Here is an 18450-nt window from a genome sequence, read left to right as displayed (position 1 = left end):
GCAGACATTGAATCATTTAGGATTCTGTTTGAGGCCTTGGCTCTGTGGCCCCTCTGGTGGTAATGATTGGGAGGATGGCAATTCAAGGTAAAGAGATTGCAAGACCTTCTTATCAACAAAGAAGCCAGACATTGTGGCACATGTGAATAATCTCAGCTATGCAGGAGGTGTAGGTAGGATGATTGGTGTCTAAAGCCAACTCCACACTTGGCACAGTGAGCTTATTCAAGAGGGCTGTGGAACAAAGGCTATATTTACTTTATAAAACCCACCAGGAAACATTAGAAGAATGGAATGCAATGCAAAGCTAGGAAGGATGAGCAGGATTCTTTCCCATGATTGCAGGAAAGTATCCCTCCGGGCTTGAGTTCTCAGTCACTGTGATCAGCCACTATTTTTGGCTGCTCTTGTGTGCTGTCAGTCAAATGTGTGACCCAGGCTACAGTTCCAGCAGTGGAGTTTGCTATCTACTGCTTCTTTTTCTGCATCCAGGGAGTGGACTCAGGGTCATTAGTTCGCTTCCAGGTCAGGAAGAGAACATGAGGCATCACAGTGGGGGAGGGGGGTGGGGGTAGGAGGGCTGCGAAATCTTCAAGTGCTTCAGCTTTTATGCAGGTCAGAGGTAAGTGCAGTGTAGAAGGAAGATGCATTATAGAACAAGATGCATCATTTAGTTCCTCAGACTGGAACTAGCCTTGTGACAAGGATGAACATCTGGAGAGATGTTTCAATAGCGATCTGGCTCTGGGTTAGGCTAGTGGTCAGTATGTTTCAGTTCTAGTCCTTTCACCTTTGCAATGAGATGCCTTCTTACTGTTTTCCTCATAGGCCCGATACCTCTCCCCACCTGCTCGCCGTCGACTTCATGCTGCCCTTGCTTCTTGCTCCACCTCCATGCTGATCCTGTTCAACCTGGTGTTTCTCGGGGGCAATCAAGTTGGGAAAACCTACTGGGAGAGGATCTTCATACAAGGTAAATTTTCCAGCCAGTGTGCTTTCAATCACTTCCTTCTATGTATGCATTGGGTGTCAAAGATGATATCTGAGAGTCATTCATATTATATTCATGGTATGTGGCCTAGAAACATATCAACCAAGAACTACTTCCTAGATTTAGCTATAACGTTTGAAGTGTTCCTACTTCCTGATGTATTGAATATCAACTACATATGATACTGATCAAAATCTACTATTTCAACTGTGTTGAACATAACATTCTGTTCTACTAAGTTACCTTTCCAATTTCTTGATTCCCCCCCCGCCCTTATCTTTCCTGCTGTCCTTAACTCCCAGACCCTAGTATGCTGCAAAGTCTAATGAGTCCTATTTTACTTCCCTGAACATCTGCTAGAAGTATATCCTGGAATCCCACGGTGCTTTTCTGAAACTGGGCATGGTCCCTGTGCTTGCTATAGTTCTTGCTATGGAGATTTGTGTCTGAAAACTAATGGCCAGTTTTATGCTTTACTTTACAATAAGCAGATTGTCTCAGTGTCTCTAGGAAAGCCACACCTGCCACAGGTATAAAGCTAGGACATGGGAAACCATTGCAAGAATAATTGATCAGATGCCAATTGATTTTGATACCCTGGACATTGTATATACTTGTATTGGAACTAGGGAAGGGAGAGGGAACATCAAAATGGAGAGACAAAGGGTAAAAGGCAAACTAATGCAACAGCAATACTTAGGAAACAATATGCTATAAATCAACTGTACAACTCCGGGGGAAATTGGGGAGGAGGAAAGATAGGAGAAAAATGAGGGAAAAGGTAACAAGTTTGATAAGAAATGTACTCACTGCCTTACATATGAAACTATAACCCCTCTGTACGTCACTTTGACAATAAATAAATCAATTAAAAATAATTGATTATCGTTGACTTAAGATCACCATTTCCCTCGGATGAGGACTAAGACATACACCATGCCCTTAAGAGAACCATGGGAAATGTGGAACTAGTCACAGTGGACATTACTGGAGACAGTTCAGGTGTTCTATTTCCCTGATCAGAAACACAGCGTCATACTTTGGGTCTTGGGGAATCTTTGCAGGGTAGTGATGACAGGAGCCTGTATGGCTGGCCTTCATCTCCACCTTTGGGTCCTTAGAAATCCATGAGGCTTTTGCTGCAGCTCCTATTACACCAGAAAATAACCCTAACACAGCTGCCTAATTCTTCATGATCGGTCATTCATCTAAATGGTAGGTTTGGGGAGCCAGGCTCAATGGGGCCATAGAGATTCCTATCCTACTTTAATCTTGTCACTAAGAAACCCCTCTTTGATCTGCTTTCTGAGAGTTGCTTTGGTTGATAGTCTCTGAAAGGACCATATGATTTTTAAGCAGAAGCCGTCCTTTAGTAAAGATGGGAGATAATGGGATGGGAAGGATCTAAAGATGAAGGAGGATGATAGAGTCCATTTTATTTTCTTGTACCCTACCACAGAATTTAGAACAATGCTGAGAACATGGTGACTGGAGAAAATGCTGACTTGAGTTTACTTGATACCTAGAAAGAAGGCTCTAATTTTTTTTATTCAGCAAGTCAAATGTAAGCACTAAGAAAGTATAAGCTGAAAATTGTGGCACTTGCCTGTAATTCATGCAGCAGGAGGTTGAGGCAAAAGGATCTTGAGTACATAGCAAGACCTTGTGTCTCTGCCTCTCTGTCTTTCTCCCACACTGTGCCTGTCTGTGGGTTGGTCTCTTGGTCTCTCTCTCTCTTTCTCTCTCTCTCACACACACACACGCACACACACACAGTGTGGATATATATGTATACATATATACATACATATATATATATATGCACAAACAGGTAGCAGTTGATTTAAGGAATCTTCTGTTTGAGATGTATGGGCAGATTTTTACAGGGTATAGAGTGACTGACTTTCCACAGAAGGTGAAAAGTCACAGAGGAGGTACCATGTAACTTGGAGCATTAAGTAAGGATTTTCCAGTGTGCAAGAAGCCAGGTGTGTTGGAGTAAGTACTGTCAGTTGCCCTATCAGAAACTCTAAAACATTGGTAAGTTTTTAGCTTATATGTCTTGCAGTTCAATACAAATCCAATGGCTTATTTTACAAGCAATGATTTCAGGATGGAACATTTGCTTTGATTCTTCACCATATTGTTCTGGCATCTGGTCTTGGAGCTAGTAAATACTTAAAGTGGAAATAACACAAGACCTTTCTACTCTTGCCTCATTGGCCAGGACAAGTCATGTGACTGATCCAAATACAAGTTTGGGAGATGGGGAGAAGCAAGAAGGTAGTGGCATTTATCATTAATTAGTGGTACACAGGCAACAAGCTGGATCCTAAGAGGCAATTGAAAATCTGAGAGTAAAGGGAGAGGTGCGACTAAGACTGAGATGTGAGAGTCAAGGCATAAAGCTTGCAGATGAAGCGATAGGAGTGGACCCAGTCAGCTAAGGAGCTGCAGGGAGTGAGAAGAAAACATGGTGGGAGGCAAAGCCCAGTGCATTCTGGGGTAGGGGTAGGGGTGTAAAGGAAAAGATGGTAATCCTAAAGTGTTCCTTCTACTTCTCAAAAGCAGAAAGGTTACAGTGTAGCTTGACAGCACCCCTGTAGAGTTATCAGTCCCATGGAACTAGGGGTCTGAAAACCCTGGCCTGTGACACTGGAGGGTTTTCTCACAGTTGACTGTTTTTGTCCTCCTTGAACTAAGGAGCAGTGTCTCATAGACTCTGCTTCTCCACATGTGGAGGGCTCTGGAGTCATTTCTCTCCGGGTAGGGCTCTGAGACCAGGGAAGCTCAGAGTAGAAGGCATTTTGTGTGTCCAGTCCTTCAAATGGACCTGTTTCTAGATCCCAGCTGGTCTCTCCTGTGGGCCACTAGAGTCAGGGCATGTATGTCTGTTGGGGTTTCACCTCAATTTGTCTGTTTCCTACTGAGAGTCTTTATCCCGGAATGACAGGGTTTAGATATCTCTTGGAGGAAATGAACCAAGTGGTATGAAATCTTCCATCCTGGAGAACTCTAGATTTTATCTCATCACTAATTTTATGGATCTGATACATGATTGTTATGAATATTTATGTATTGGTGCAAAATATAATTAATGAGTCTGTTGGATGCTTCCTCAGGCCTGCTGGGGGTGTTAATACATGAGCTTTCTGAAATTTAAAAAAAAAGAGAGAGAGAAAAATCTGAATTCAGAAACTCATCTGGCCACAAATTCAGATAAGGGCTTGTTGATCTGTATGTATAGCTGCCGCTGAGTGAGCCTGATGGTCACTTGACCTCTTCCCTTTGGTATACAACTGATTCCTGTTGCACTAAGACCCATCTCTACACACCGAGCCAAATGCAATGGAAGCCTACCTGTGAGGAATGGAGAACAGTGAAGCTCAGGGTCCAGATTTCAAGATTTAATAGAAGGCTTCTCTTCTTTCTGTGCCATTAGGGATCGAGACCTGTTTCATTGACAAGGAAGAGATACTAGCATTGCATCTTTCTGATAGATCTCATAGACTCCTTAGGGAGTTCTGGAAGAGGAGAAAAGGGGCATATGGGTGTCTGGGAGACAGAGGTTGTTCAGATATTGAAATAGATCACAGCTAATGAGATGTAGAAAAGGATATACTCATTCTTAGGAGTCCCTTTCCAGCAGCCCTGATATTCCTTAGAGGTTCCTCGTGGTTAATGTGGTGATATTGTCTTAAGGCTTTCCTGCCTGGGATAGCTTTGAACCACGATTCTCAGATCTCAGCCTCCTGAGTAGTGAGGATTACAGACATGAACCACCAGGACCCAGCTACTATATACATAACATTTTTATCAAAATTTGTTACTTCTGTTATTGAGGTTAATTCAACAGAGAATAAGCAATCCATAATTTTCATTTTTAACAAAATTTCTAATTTTTAATGATTAAAATTTGCCTCAGGCTGTTTGGAGAATTTTTGTGAGAAGGCTGTGGTTGGAAATCAAATCTACCTGTCCACGCTTAAGAGGGATTGTGCTGTGTTATATCCTGCAGAAACTAGTGCAAGGTGTAAAGTACTGCTTAACACAAGCCTTCATCTCTTAAAAGCAGCTGGTGATGGTAGAAGTTTTGTCCTGTCTACCTGAAACCCTCCAACACTGATGTCAAAATTAACTTCTTCAGCAGCTATTTGAATGCTGCACTATAATCAAAGATGTCAGTGAGTTGTAACTTCACATCTCAAGGCTAGTCTAAAACAAGCTAGAAAGCTCCTACAGTGCAGTATCCATAGGCCTGGGGAGAAGAGTTTTAAGGAGGATAATACACATTGGGAATATATCCAGTCTTAACAAGGGCAGGGAGCTTTGTGGTGTTTGTCTGGGTGCAGGATGGTGGTCCTTCCTGGAAATCTTGTTTACTGTTGTCCAGGGAGGTCAACAGGCTTTCTTAAGATGATCCAAAATGTTTCCCAAGAGTTGAGGCCCCAAATCCTTCTTCTGAGGCTTTGTAGTGACAGGGTAGCTGATTCCTCATTACACACCAATTACACAGATACACGTGCATCTCTACCCATACACACATATGCATTTGTTTTTCCTTCATATCTGATCTAGGTCCTTTGCCAAGGAGATTTTTTTCTCTCCCAGTTTACAATGTGGGAAGAGCTAGTAATTTTCTTATATAGGCCAGAACCTTTCCACTCCCTGAATTTTCTTGCTACTGCTAGCTGAGAAAGGATAAAATATTTTTCCCCTCCCTGATTACTAGCTTGTCCATTTAGTTTATTCATCCCCTGATCCAAATGGTTCTGGTCAGGCATTTTATTTAAAGCTGAACTGGAGTATTGCACTGGAAATTCTAGAGGATTATGTTTAAATAAAACTCATTCTGTTCACATCTTCTTAAATTCTTAGGAGTGAAATCTCATCACTGATGGGAAAAGACAGGGGGCAGATGTCAGCATCTCAGAGGCCCTCCTTGGTGATTGCTTCATTTCACTGGCCCTTACCTTTCTTTAAGTGGAGTGTTTGTGCTCTCACTGATTCCTCTTCTGCCTCACTGGATCCTCTCAAAGTTTTAGAGGAGCCTGAAGAATAGGAACCTCCTGCCTGTTGTGCAGGTGGTGAGGCTCATTCATAAAGGTAGTTTGAATGACTGGTGCCTTTATCCATGGTTAAACATGAGTCCATTTGCTACCATTCTTGCCATCAGAACTTAAAACTCTGAGAAGCTTTGGTTTCTTTACTCTTTATCATATGGTCACCCAGATTTGGGGGCATCTGTTTTCCTGAGAACATTCTGGGACGAGTCACCAGGCACAGGATGCAAGAGACAAGGAAGAATTCTTGTGCCATGATGCACTGGGGGGATTTCTAAAGTAGCTAGAAAGAAAATTTCAACTTGAGTGTGTTGGAATGTCATTTTCCTGTGAGGAAGTGTGGAGTTTTTTTCATGCTGAGCGTTTCCTGGAGAGCTCTCACCTGTCATGGGTACTTCTGGTCAGTTTAAAGAGAAAGGATGCAGTAGGTAACGGCAAGGAGCAGGAACCGACGACCGCCCCCCCCCCCCCCAACTCCCCAAAACTACCTGGACAGCATCAATAAGTTAACTCTAAAAAGCCAGGACTGCGAGTGTTGCTCAGGAGGTAGTGCACATAGTTAGCATGTGCTCAGAATGTGTGACTCTGGGTTCAATCCTTTGAAATAGCAAATTTCTCCCACCAGTCCCCTTTGTGTTTTGTCATTCTCTTGGCCCTCTTTCCCTAACCATCATGATGTTAGCTATACAGGAAGCAGCACATAGAAATGTCTGGAGGTGCCTGTGGCCTTGTGTGAGGCTGGCAGGTTGAGACTTGCTGGGAAGGCAGGCAAAGCTGGCACTATCCTTGGGAGCAACCCTATTTCCAGCTGAAAGCATTTTGTCCCTACGTACCAGTCTGAATATCCATGGCTCACAGTGTACCCCTGCTCCCTGTTGTCTGCCTCTGGCCATTGTAATGCTCCAGCAGCTGCCCACTCGGGCCCAGAGAAGGAGGAAGTTGCTAATTTTAGCCCTATTTATGTCTCCAGGCAGCACGACTCGGAATTTTGACTTTTTTTTTCTGGTTACACTTTTATGTGACCTTGAAGAAAGAAAGAAAGAAAGAACGGAAGGAAGGAAGGAAGGAAGGAAGGAAGGAAGGAAGGAAGGAAGGAAGGAAGGCAGGCAGGCAGACTTAGGAAGTCTCACTGCTATCACTAAAAAAAAATATTTTTTTAAACTAGTGATGTCCCTAAGCTACTGAAATCTCCTAGGAAGCAGGGGTATGTAAGTAAGAGAATGTTCCATAACCTGTGGCTTTGGGGTGAGCGGGGCAGGGGGAGGGAAGGAAAACAGACAATGGAGGCATAAGCTTGGAAATAGAACTTTCTCTATTATCAGGATGTCCCTGCCCAGCTTTTGAGAGGCCCAATCATCCAAGGACTGTCACTTTTCTCCTGAGAGATCTAATATTTCTCTCTTTCCATTGTTAGTTTGTATGTTGAGTGGACAACACCATTTACTTGTGCTGATTGAGTCATGTAAAGGAAGGAACCATATCTGTGTGTGTGTGTGTGTGTGTGTGCGTGTGTGTGTGTGTGTGTGTGTGTGCCTGTCCTGGGTCTTGAACTCAGGGTCTCACGTTTGTTTTCAGCTCTTTTCATTGAAGGCGTGTGCTGTACCTCTTGAGCCACAGCTCCACTTGAGCTTTCTGGTAGATAATTGGAGACAAAAGTCTCATGAAGTTTTCTACCTGAGCTAGCTTTGAACTTCAGTCTTCAGAGCTCAGCCTCCTGAGTAGCCAGAATTACAGGCATGAGCAACTAGTACCCATTTGTATTTTGTTTTGGGGGGATTATGTATTTGTATTTTGTAGTTGTGTTTTGAGGGATTGTCTATCACAGAAAATTTGAAAGATGTCAGACAATGTAATGAGCCTAAGCATTTTCTGGTTATATAGGTCTGTTTTTGGAACCACTTCTCAAAATTTCATTCTTTTCTTTTCTTTTTTTTTTAAAACTCAGCCAGAAGAAACTGGATAAATTTTAACAAAATCATCCCTGGTCCTGTTTTAAAATTCTATTTGTGTCCATAGTTACTCATAACTTAGTTTTGTCATATTTGAAGCTAGTGTCTTGATTACTTTTCTCATTTCCTCGCTGCCCCGACACGATTGCTGGAGGTCTGGGTCACACCTTCCGCACTGATGTACAAAATTATTATCATCACTGAGGGTTTTACCCAAAGAAATAGAAGTACACGGTGAAGAGGTAGAGAACGTGGGAAGCATGTCAGCTTACCTGAGCTGGGAAAGCAGAAGCCTGTGCTCTCCTGATTAAGGTCCTTCAACAGGGAAAATTGCTGGAAGTAGAGAGCCTCACAGAGTTCTGCTGGCTGTGGCCTTGGTTGTGTGAGATACAGTGATAAAATACGATGTGATGCTGGTTCCAGAGCTTTGGCATATGCTCTGGAGACAAAAAGGCAAATGGGGCAGGGGGAGGGAGGCTGGGAATATGGCCTAGTGGTAGAGTGCTTGCCTCGCATACATGAAGCCCTGGGTTCGATTCCTCAGCACCACATATTTAGAAAAAGCCAGAAGTGGTGCTGAGGTCAAGTGGTAGTAGAGTGCTAGCCTTGAGCAACAAGAAGCCAGGGACAGAGCTCAGGCCCTGAGTTCAAGCTCCAGGACTGGCAAAAAAAAAAAAAAAAGTCAAATGGTCCAGGGGTGCTCCTAGAGGCTGATTTGAATATAAGACCAAACTTCTGGCTACCTCTTACCTTAATATTTGTCTCCTTAACTGTATTATCTTGGCAAGAGTCATCACAGAAGCAACGACATCAGAGGCAAGCTTAACGGATGAGTAAGAAGCAGGCTTGGGGGAAGAGACACAACAGGCTGAAAGGCATAGCGGCAAAATAGCACACTCAGGAAGCTCCTGGCTGCTCAGTGTCAAGGCAGAAAAGGACCCCAGGTATGGGATTAGTGACAAGGCTGGAGATCCCCAAGGATTCCAAAAAGCTTACATGAAGACCAGCCAATGAGGGCCATACATGCCAAGGACTATTAATTTCATCCTTAGGACTCTAGGGGCCAGGGGCACAGGCTGAGTCATGAGGATATTTGCAGGTGAACATCATGATTCTCGTTTCTGAAATACGGTAGTGAGCACGCTGACCCAAAAGGCAGCATTACTAGAAGCAGGAAGACCCGTCAGGAAGGGAGATCGGTGAGAGAACACAAGGGCCTCAGCTAAAGCTGCAAGGGACCAAAGGATTGGAAAGATGGAAGAAGAAATCTTAAGAATTCTCACAGGGTGGATTTTAGGGAATCAGCTAGGTTTTCTTAAATTTGTGCAGCTTAATGGTTTTGGTATTAGAGACAGGAAAAAAGTATACTCCAGATTAGATGCCTGTTAATCGTGGCAGCTCAATTTCAGAATTTGAGGAAAGAATGTCCAGGGGCCAGGGCTCATGCATCTAATTCTAGCCACTCAGGAGGCTGAGATCTAAAGATCACAGTTTGAAGCCAGCATGGGCAGGAAAGTCTGTGAGACTCTTATCTCCAGTGAACCACCAACAGCCAGGAGTGGAGATGTGGCTTAAATGGCAGAGTGCCAGACTTAAGCAGAAAAGCTAAAGGAATTCACAAAGCCCTGAGTTTAAGCCCCATTACCTGTGAGTACATACATGAAGGTGTGTGTGTGTGTGCGCGCGCGCACGCACGCTCGTGCGCGTGCACGTACATGCATGCACATATATACATATATGTGTGTATACACACACACACACACACACACACACACACACACACAGAATGACCACACTAGATTTTGTTTTGTTGTAGAGCTGACTCCATCTTGATTAGGGAAACATGGTAGGAAATGTTGGGGGGAGAAGAGCTGACTCCATCTTGATTATTAGGTCAACCTGACCCCCAAAATTCTGCTTCTGTAAATGGCTTGCTTGTTTGTTGCTTGCTCCAACCTCCTACATCTGTGCCCCGCTTGCTTGTTTGTTACTTGCTCTACCCCCTGCGTCAAGCCCCTACATCTGTGCTACGCTTTTACCTTTATTAACCCTGCTAACTGAAGGGTCAGGGCTCTCGATTCAGATCCTCTGCGTCAGTGATGATCGTGAACCCAGGCTTGAGCTTGCAATAAAGACTCTTGGGCGTTTGCCTCGGAATTGGCTCCTTGATGTTTTCTGGGGACCCCAAATCTGGGCATAACAATTTCTCCTCTCTTTGTTTCCTTTGCTCCTTGTTTCCTCGCAAGTACCAAGGAAAACGACAAAATCAAGGTCCTTTTAGAGATAAGCAACTGCCTGAATCAATATTTTCTAAAGCCATATTTACTCTGGTCAAAACTCATTTTATAGTTTCTTGTTTTCTACAGATATCTTACACATATTTTCAGACTTGTCTTTTTTTCTTTAAACATGGTAATAAGCAGTTGCTTTATCACCTGCATCTCAATATTTTAAATGTATATGTATTTATAGATGCTGTATTCTTTTATTGCTGAGTCTTACCTCATATCTCTTTCCTTCTATGTTTGGTTATCTTTGGTTTTATGCTACTCATTATCTTAATAATCAAATGTGAGGTATTTCTAAGGTCTAGTATGATATACCTTCCTCTAGATAAAATGGTCCATATTTGTATTCGAATGAGAGGATTTGGCCCATAGTATTATCCCCTTTGGTGAAGGATTTACTTCTTTTCCTTTTCCCTTCACCTGCACATACTATTAGACTCATGGCTTCTAGAAACGCCAGGATCTTATTCCATTACCAGAATAGTTGTGCCACAGCCTGGGTGGCCAGTATCTTCAAGAGAAAACATTCTTAAGAAATTTAATGTTGTCCCTGTAAATCCTTATTAGTGTAGCAGATATTCTTTATATTGCCAGTTTTTAGAACTGACTTACCTTATTTTATTAGCTTATTATTATTATTGTGTCAGTACTGGAGTTTGAACTCAAAGTCTGTGCTCTCTCTTAGGGTTTTTGTTGTTGTTTAAGGCCAATGCTCTTCCATTTGAGCCACACTTCTACATCTGGCTTTTGGCTGGTTAATTGGCGATAAGAGTCTCTCAGATTTGCTTGCCCTTTCTGGCTTCAAACTGTGGTCTTCAGATCTCAGTCTTCTGAGTAACTAGGACTATATGTGTGAACTACCAGTGTCTGGTTAGATCTAACTTAAATATTTTTTTTCAAATTTTTATTATCAAACTGATGTACAGAGAGGTTACAGTTTCATACGTTAGGCATTGGATACATTTCTTGTACTGTTTGTTACCTTGTCCCTCATACCCCCCTCCCTCCTCCCCCTTTCCCTCCCCCCCCCCCCGCCCCGGAGGTGTTCAGTTCACTTACACCAAACAGTTTTGCAAGTATTGCTTTTGTAGTTGTTTGTCTTTTTTTAACCTGTGTCTCTCAATTTTGGTATTCCCTTTCAATTTCCTGCATCCAATACCAGTATACATGGTTTCCAATATACTCAGATAAGATTACAGACATAGTGTAGGTACAACCACAGGAAGGTGATACAAGAACATCATCAATAATAGAAGCTACATATACACATGGGACGTTGAAAGTAGTCACAACTGTGATATAACAATTGTGTCCATAACATGGAGTTCATTTCACTTATGTGTTCATAAGGGTATAGCTATTGGGCCTTGTGATACTCTGCTATGACTTGCCTAAACCTGTACTAATTATTCCCAATAAGGGAGACCATAGAGTCCATGTTTCTTTGGGTTAACTTAAATTTTTATCTGGACATTTTAGGGTTCTTTTCTTCCTCTGAAAGGATTGTTCAGAATCGCATACCTGAATTTCTCAAAGCAGAGTTCATTCTTAGATTCTGTAGGAATCTTAGTTTTCACTTGAATCAAACATGCCAGTGGAGCATTCACGAAATAACCATCTGCTTCAGATATAACCAGGAGGTATTAGTCCAAGCTTCCTGAGTCAGTTCAGTATGGTTAAGGCCTGTACATAGTGACAGTCCTGCTATCCAAAAGCTGATAAATGATATAGCAAATATCCATGCAACAGAATATTATTAAAAAGGAGATAATGCTGAGATTCACAGTAACATGGGTGAAATTTGAAAACATGCTAGGTGAAAAAAATAACAATAAAACCAATTACAGAGGACCACATATTGAATGATTCTATTTATATAAACTGTCCAGAATAGACTAATCTATACCAACAGACAGTAGATTAGTAGTCGCCTAGAATGTTGGAGGGATATGGGTTTTGTAGGGTGATAGCTAATGGGCATGGGTTTCTTTTTTGAGGATGATGAAAATTTTCTAAAATTGATTGTGGTGATGGTTGCACAACTCTGTGAATATGCTAAAAGCCATTAAGTTGTAAGCTTTAAATGGGGGTAAATTATGTGTGGTATGTTAATTTTCTCAAAAAGCTGCTAAAGATAGTTTTGGTCTCAATAATGAATGGTCCAACCTCGTCCTTTTCCTCTCATTCTCCTCATACTTGCCCATGTGTCCATCTATCTACCCCTCTATCCATCTACTCTTTCTTCCATCAATCAATTCATTTATCCATTATTTACCTTCCTTCTATCCTTCTACCTCACAACATCCCATTTTCTCCTTCCTCATGTATTTTTTCAATTCTGTCCCTCCAAATTTATTGCTCATCAGCTAAAGACTAGGAATGATGCTAGCCACTGCCTTTTATTATGCTGTTTTGGCATTTCTGGCGTCTTGTGCTTTGCCACTTAGCATAAGGTGACTTTTCCAAGCTCTCCAGAGGAAACACTCTTTATCAGTCTATCCAGTAAACAGATGGATACATAGAACCCGGTGGGGGAGGGAGGGTTGTCACAGTGGAAAGTCTGTAAATACCTGGGGCTTTCAAAAATGGAAGAAGCACCCCAAACACATTTCCCCTCTGAGGAGTCCTCATAATGCTGTGTAGAACCTTTCCTGCTTTTGTTTATTTTCTGTGGCAACTGAATGTTAAATATGTATGACATGTGCTTCTACCTTCTGTCTGTGTTCAGTGTAGATGTGATGCCTGGTAACTGCACTCATTATTTACACAATGTGGAGTGATTTCAAGGTTGGCCTGGCCTAAAACAGCTTCCTTAATGAGATTGCTCCCCTTTGTGTCATCATTAATCAGTATGATGTAAGCTATCCCCTTGTCCAGCCTCAGTATAGCTATTTCCTTACTTCCTTGTCCTTCTGAATCACACCTGGAAAGCTTACTTAAAATGTAGACTCCTGATCTCCCTCTAAGAGATTCTGTTTCAGCAGGTCCAGGGTAGTGCCCAGGAATCTGAATTTTTGAAGAGTACCCCTAATGACCAAAGTTGTAATGCTCCTTATTTCTCCATGCGATATGCTATCATAATTGATCCATTGGTGACAAGGTTAGTTAGCAATATAGAGTCTCCTAATTTCCCTCCTAGTGCTCTGCAGATGCCATTTCCTCAAGCCTGGAAGAGTTGAGCCATAGTTAAGAAGAGATGATGTTCTTTGTGTGTTCTCTTACTTGTATGAATCCAGTATGCCCTGAGATTCTTGAAGGAGAACCCGTGTGGAGAACTTTCACGTGTCTACACAGATAGGCAATCCAGACAAATTGATCCAGAGTTAGAAGCGTATTGTTTAATGTCAGAATTTTGTCTCCCCTTGGTTTACTTGATAAAAACAACTTGAATTTTCAGAGATGAGAAAGAATGGCTTTAGGAAAAGATCTGATTTGTGCTACAGGATGGGATGGGGAGGAAGTTACTGTGGTGACAACTCTGAATAGAGATGAGATGACTGAGTTTGTGACTCTTGAGTAAGCAGGTGTTTTTTGTTTGTTTGTTTGTTTGTTTTAAAATGCCCCTGCATCTGCACACATTCAAGACACTGGGTAGACACATTTATACTGATGGATACAAATCCATCAGGATACCAAATCTCTCACCACCAAAATGCCTTTGTACAAGCTCTAATTGCAAACTCTAATTAAATACAGTCTATGGGACTGTATTTAAAAATACTTCTGAAAACCCATTCACATCCTTTCTTCTAGCTGTTTGGAAATAGTAACTACAGTTACTCTACTGTGCTATCCAGCACCAGAAGTTATTTCTCCTATTGGTGAAATTAACCAACCTCTCCTGTCCCTCCCTCTCTCTACTCTTCCTGCCTCTGATGTTTGAGATAATGATATATTAGTTCCCTGATTACTGACCATTACATACAATGTATGTATCCAAGTATCATACTACTATATAAAAATAACCACGAGCCAACCTTAGGCTTATTACAGCCATCCAATTTCATTTGGGAGCTTAATGTCCAAAATATCATTGATATGCACAAACAATGGAATAATTTAACTGATCATGAGAGGAAATGTATGACAATAGCTTTGTGTGTATGTATGTGTATGTGCATATTTTTGTGTGTGTGCATATGTTTGTGTGTGTGTTTTCATTTTTTCATAAATATGCAGTGATACAGGTTGGACTTTTAAAGTTAAATGACATCCCAACCCCACCCCTGTAGTAAGTGTCTGAGCTGGGCTGAGAGCCTGTGTCATTATCCTCAGTGCTATTTTTACCACATCCTATCATTAAGAAAATCCTAGTTAACTGTTTGGATTTGAAGGAATCCTACTTTGTTATTCCTTAGGGTGAGAATGATGAGCTGTTGAAAGTTAGTTGAGAAGAGCTGTGTAAATATTTCCCATGGGTATCTGTGGTTTGTGTTCTGGGAAGGAAGGAGGTATCCATTCAGGAGAAAAGGAAAGTGTAATCACTTCTAAAGGCCCAGGAAGTCTTCCTAAAAGAGATAAGAGTTGAGTTTTAATTTTGAAAGTAAGCTTGTGTTTAAAACAATGGAAAAGAAAAGTAGTATTCCTGTTTGTTTTTTGTTATTGTTGTTGTTTTGATAGTACTAGAGTTTGAACTCAAGGCCTCATGTTTGCTAGGCAGGTGCTCTACTTCTAAACCATACCTCCAGCTCTTTTTGTACACAGACTAATTCTGAGTTATAGTCTCATTTCCTGCATGGGCACATATCTAAACATGATCCACCTACTTCCACCTTCTCATTTTAGCAGGGATTACAGGTGCGCACACCACTACTAGCTTCTTTCTGTTGAGATGAAATATTGTAAATTCTGCCCAAGGTTAGCCCAGAATCACAATTTCCCCAATCTCATCCTCCAGTACAGCTGAGATTACAGGTGTGAGCCACTGTGATTGGATATTAGTTGACAAGTGGCCTTGTATGCCTGCTAGGTTGGCCTAGAACCATAATCCTCTCAACCTTAGCTTTCTAAGTATCTAGGATTATAGTCATGAGCCACTGGTACTCATATACAAGCTACTATGGAGGTAGAGTCATGAGGATTGAAGTCCAAGGGCAGTCTGGATAAAGTTAGTGCTATCTGGACAAACATAGAACCCTCCTTAAAAACAAACTCAAAGCAAAAGGACAGGAACATGGCTCTCGTGATAGAGTACTTGTCTTGCAACGCAAAGGCCAGAATTCAAGCCCTCGTTCCATTACACTGAAATAAAGGCATAAGTGGGCTGGGAATATAGCCTATTGGCAAGAGTGCTTGTCTTGTATACATGAAGCCCTGGGTTCGATTCCTCAGCACCACATATATAGAAAAGGCCAGAAGTGGCGCTGTGGCTCAAGTGGTATAGAGTGCTAGCCTTGAGCAAAAAGAAGCCATGGACAGTGCTCAGGCCCTGAGTTCAAGGCCCAGGACTAGCCAAAAAAAAAAAAAAAAGAAAATAAATGAAATAAAGGCATAAATATTATGTGCATGATGAATCAGTATAAATTTAAGATGCCTTTTTAGCCAATACTTAGCACACTGCAAGTTTTTTCCTTGTAATCTTTTTTAAATGCAGCCTTTTCTAGGCTAACCAACTCCATGGTGTGTAACAACATAGATAAAATTTACATGTATTTGTGCCTTATTTAAATAGAATAATAAGGTATTGTCAGTTGTGCCATAGGCTTATTTGAAAATGCAAATTGCCATCATGATTGATACACTATACAATTTATACATAATGCAATTTAGTGTTTGATTATGTGTAATTCCATCCTCTGGGGGGAAAAAGAAACTGCATCCAGTTGAATTGAGCCCAGGAGGAACCACAACGCACAGGTTCACACCTCACCTCAACTGTCTCTCAGCCACCTGAGCTCATTGAGTATATCATGATCCTTTACCTGCCCACACCTAGAGTTACACACTCCATCCAATCTCAAGTGCACCTGCCTCCAACACTTAGTAGCTCCAGTGTTGTAGCCCTTTTCCAACATGGAGTTCTATTTATTTTACTATTTATGAAATTTTTGTCATTTTATTCATGCAAGACGGTACTACTGTGTCTATTAGGTTTTTAGATGTCACTGGCAAGCTTTATTTTCTAGTGATACTGCATTTGAACTCAGAACGTGACCCTTGCTAGGCATTCACTCTACAACTTGAACCAAACCCATAAGCCCTTTTTGCTCTTTAGTTATTTTTCAGGTAGGGGTTCACTATTTTTTTTTTTTTGCCCTGGAGTTAGCATGGATCACATCCTCCTACTTATAGATAATGTGCCACCACAACAAGCTTTGTGTTATGATGGGGATCTCATTAATTAACTTTTTACTTTCTGGCCTGGGTTGGCCTTAAGTCTCACTCCTCCCAGTCTCTACCTCCAGAGTCAGTGGGTAGCTTTTGAATGTTATATCCCTTATTTTTCTCTTAAGCTTCATGATTTTAGTTGCACAAGTTTGTATAGTTTAGTGATTTTATGGACACATACCTCACCTTATATCAGAATGAAGTAGAGTGTTTCTTTTGTTTCTGGTTTCTTTCAACCTTGTGTTTGAGAGACTTGTCAGTATTGTTCTGGATAGCAGTAGTTCATTCATTTTGTTGGCCATATTGTATGCCGTTGTGTGAACATGCAACTGTTCATGTATCTATTCAACTGTGGATGGACTTCTAGGTTGTTTTCAGATGAGAACTTGAGTCTTGTGGTTTGCAATGCACACATGAACTCATTGGTACTGGACACAGACCCAGGAGTATCAAGATCACATGCATGTTCAGCTTGCATGGATGTCTCCGGCTTTCCAATGTGGGGATAGCAGTTTATGTGCACACCAATGTGCACAAGGGTCCCATTGCCTCCAAATCCCTCCCAAACCTTGGAATTAGCTGTCCTCTTCATTTTAAATCTTATTTCCTTGATGATTGACATTTCTGTAGACACTGAAACTGAGCCTTCTTGTGTGAGGTGTCTTCAGAGGGCTTCTGGACATTTAAAAGAGTTTATTTGGGAGTTCAGCCCAAATAGCAAGACCCGACCTCAAAAACAAAACATAAACAGCCAGAGGTCTGGGACCCTAGCTCCAGAGATGGAGAGCTAGAACACAAGGCCCTGGACTCAATCTCTATGCCACAAAAAGTTAAGCAAATCGCCCCTTTCTTCTTGATTTATAGGCATTCTCGATTCTTTGTAAGAGTCTTTTTGTTTGTTTTGTCTATTAAGAAAGTGTTCTTCAGCTATGAGACTTTCATTTTTTGCTCTTTTAATGATGTTCACCAATGAACATTTTTCACTTTTCATCCAGTGCCATTTATCAATCATTTTCTTCATTGTTAGTAATTTCTCTGCCCTGGTTAAGAAATGATTACCCACGGTCATGATAACATCACTCAAAATTACCTTTTAGGAGCCTTAAGAAACCTTTTTCATTAGATTTATAATCCACTTGAAATTAACTTGTTGTGTAAGGCCAGAATGGAACTGAAATTTTTTTGATGAGATCATTCTTGATACCAAATTTTGGTATCAAGGGATAGTAATTAGAAAGACCATCATTTCTATACAGATCTGCAGTGAAGGGACAATATTATAATACTTAGTGAAGATTCGGAATTCTGGTGATGGATAATGTAGCTCCTTCCTTCCTTCTTTCCTCCCTTCCTTTTTTCCTTCCTTCCTTCCTTCCTCCCTCCCTCCCTTCCTTCATCAGGACCAGTCCTTGAACTCAGAGACATGCATTCTCATTTGGCTTTTTCGTTCAAGACTGATGCTCTGTCATTTGAGCCACAGTTATACTTCTGGCATTTTGCTGGTTAACTGAAGATAAGAGTCTCTTGGTATTACAAATTGTGCTGCGATGAACATTGTTGTGCTGGTGGCTTTAGTGTGATTTTGTCTGTGGTCTTTTGGATAGATACCCCAAAGTGGGGCTGTTGGGTCATAGGAGAGTTCTATGTTTAGCCTTCTGAGGAATCTCCATACCACTTGCCAGAGTGGCTGAACCAGTTTACATTCCTACCAGCAATGAAGTAGGGTTCCCTTTTGGCCACATCCCCTCCAACAATTGTTATTGTTAGTTTTCTTGACACAGGACATTCTTACTGGGGTGAGGTGGAATCTCAATGTTGTTTTGATTTGCATT

At 41.5% G+C, this 18450-nt stretch overlaps 1 protein-coding gene across 4 annotated transcripts in view; it reads left to right on the top strand.

Moving 5' to 3' along the window:
• The window catches only part of Hhat (hedgehog acyltransferase), a 214032-nt gene that overhangs the window by 167058 nt on the left and 28524 nt on the right, over positions 1 to 18450 (top strand). For all 4 annotated transcript variants that reach the window (XR_007212567.1, XM_048357276.1, XM_048357273.1 and 1 more), the window contains one exon: positions 829 to 973. Coding sequence is in view for 3 of the 4 variants with exons in the window: in XM_048357276.1 (XP_048213233.1) it covers positions 829 to 973 (145 nt within the window). In the remaining variant the exon portion in view is untranslated. The remainder of the gene's footprint in view (positions 1 to 828; positions 974 to 18450) is intronic.

This window comes from Perognathus longimembris, chromosome 11 (genome assembly GCF_023159225.1).
Source record: "Perognathus longimembris pacificus isolate PPM17 chromosome 11, ASM2315922v1, whole genome shotgun sequence".
NCBI classification, from domain to species: Eukaryota; Metazoa; Chordata; class Mammalia; order Rodentia; family Heteromyidae; genus Perognathus; species Perognathus longimembris.
The sequence above is the reverse complement of the archived record's forward strand: the minus strand, read 5'-3'. Positions and strand labels throughout refer to the sequence as shown.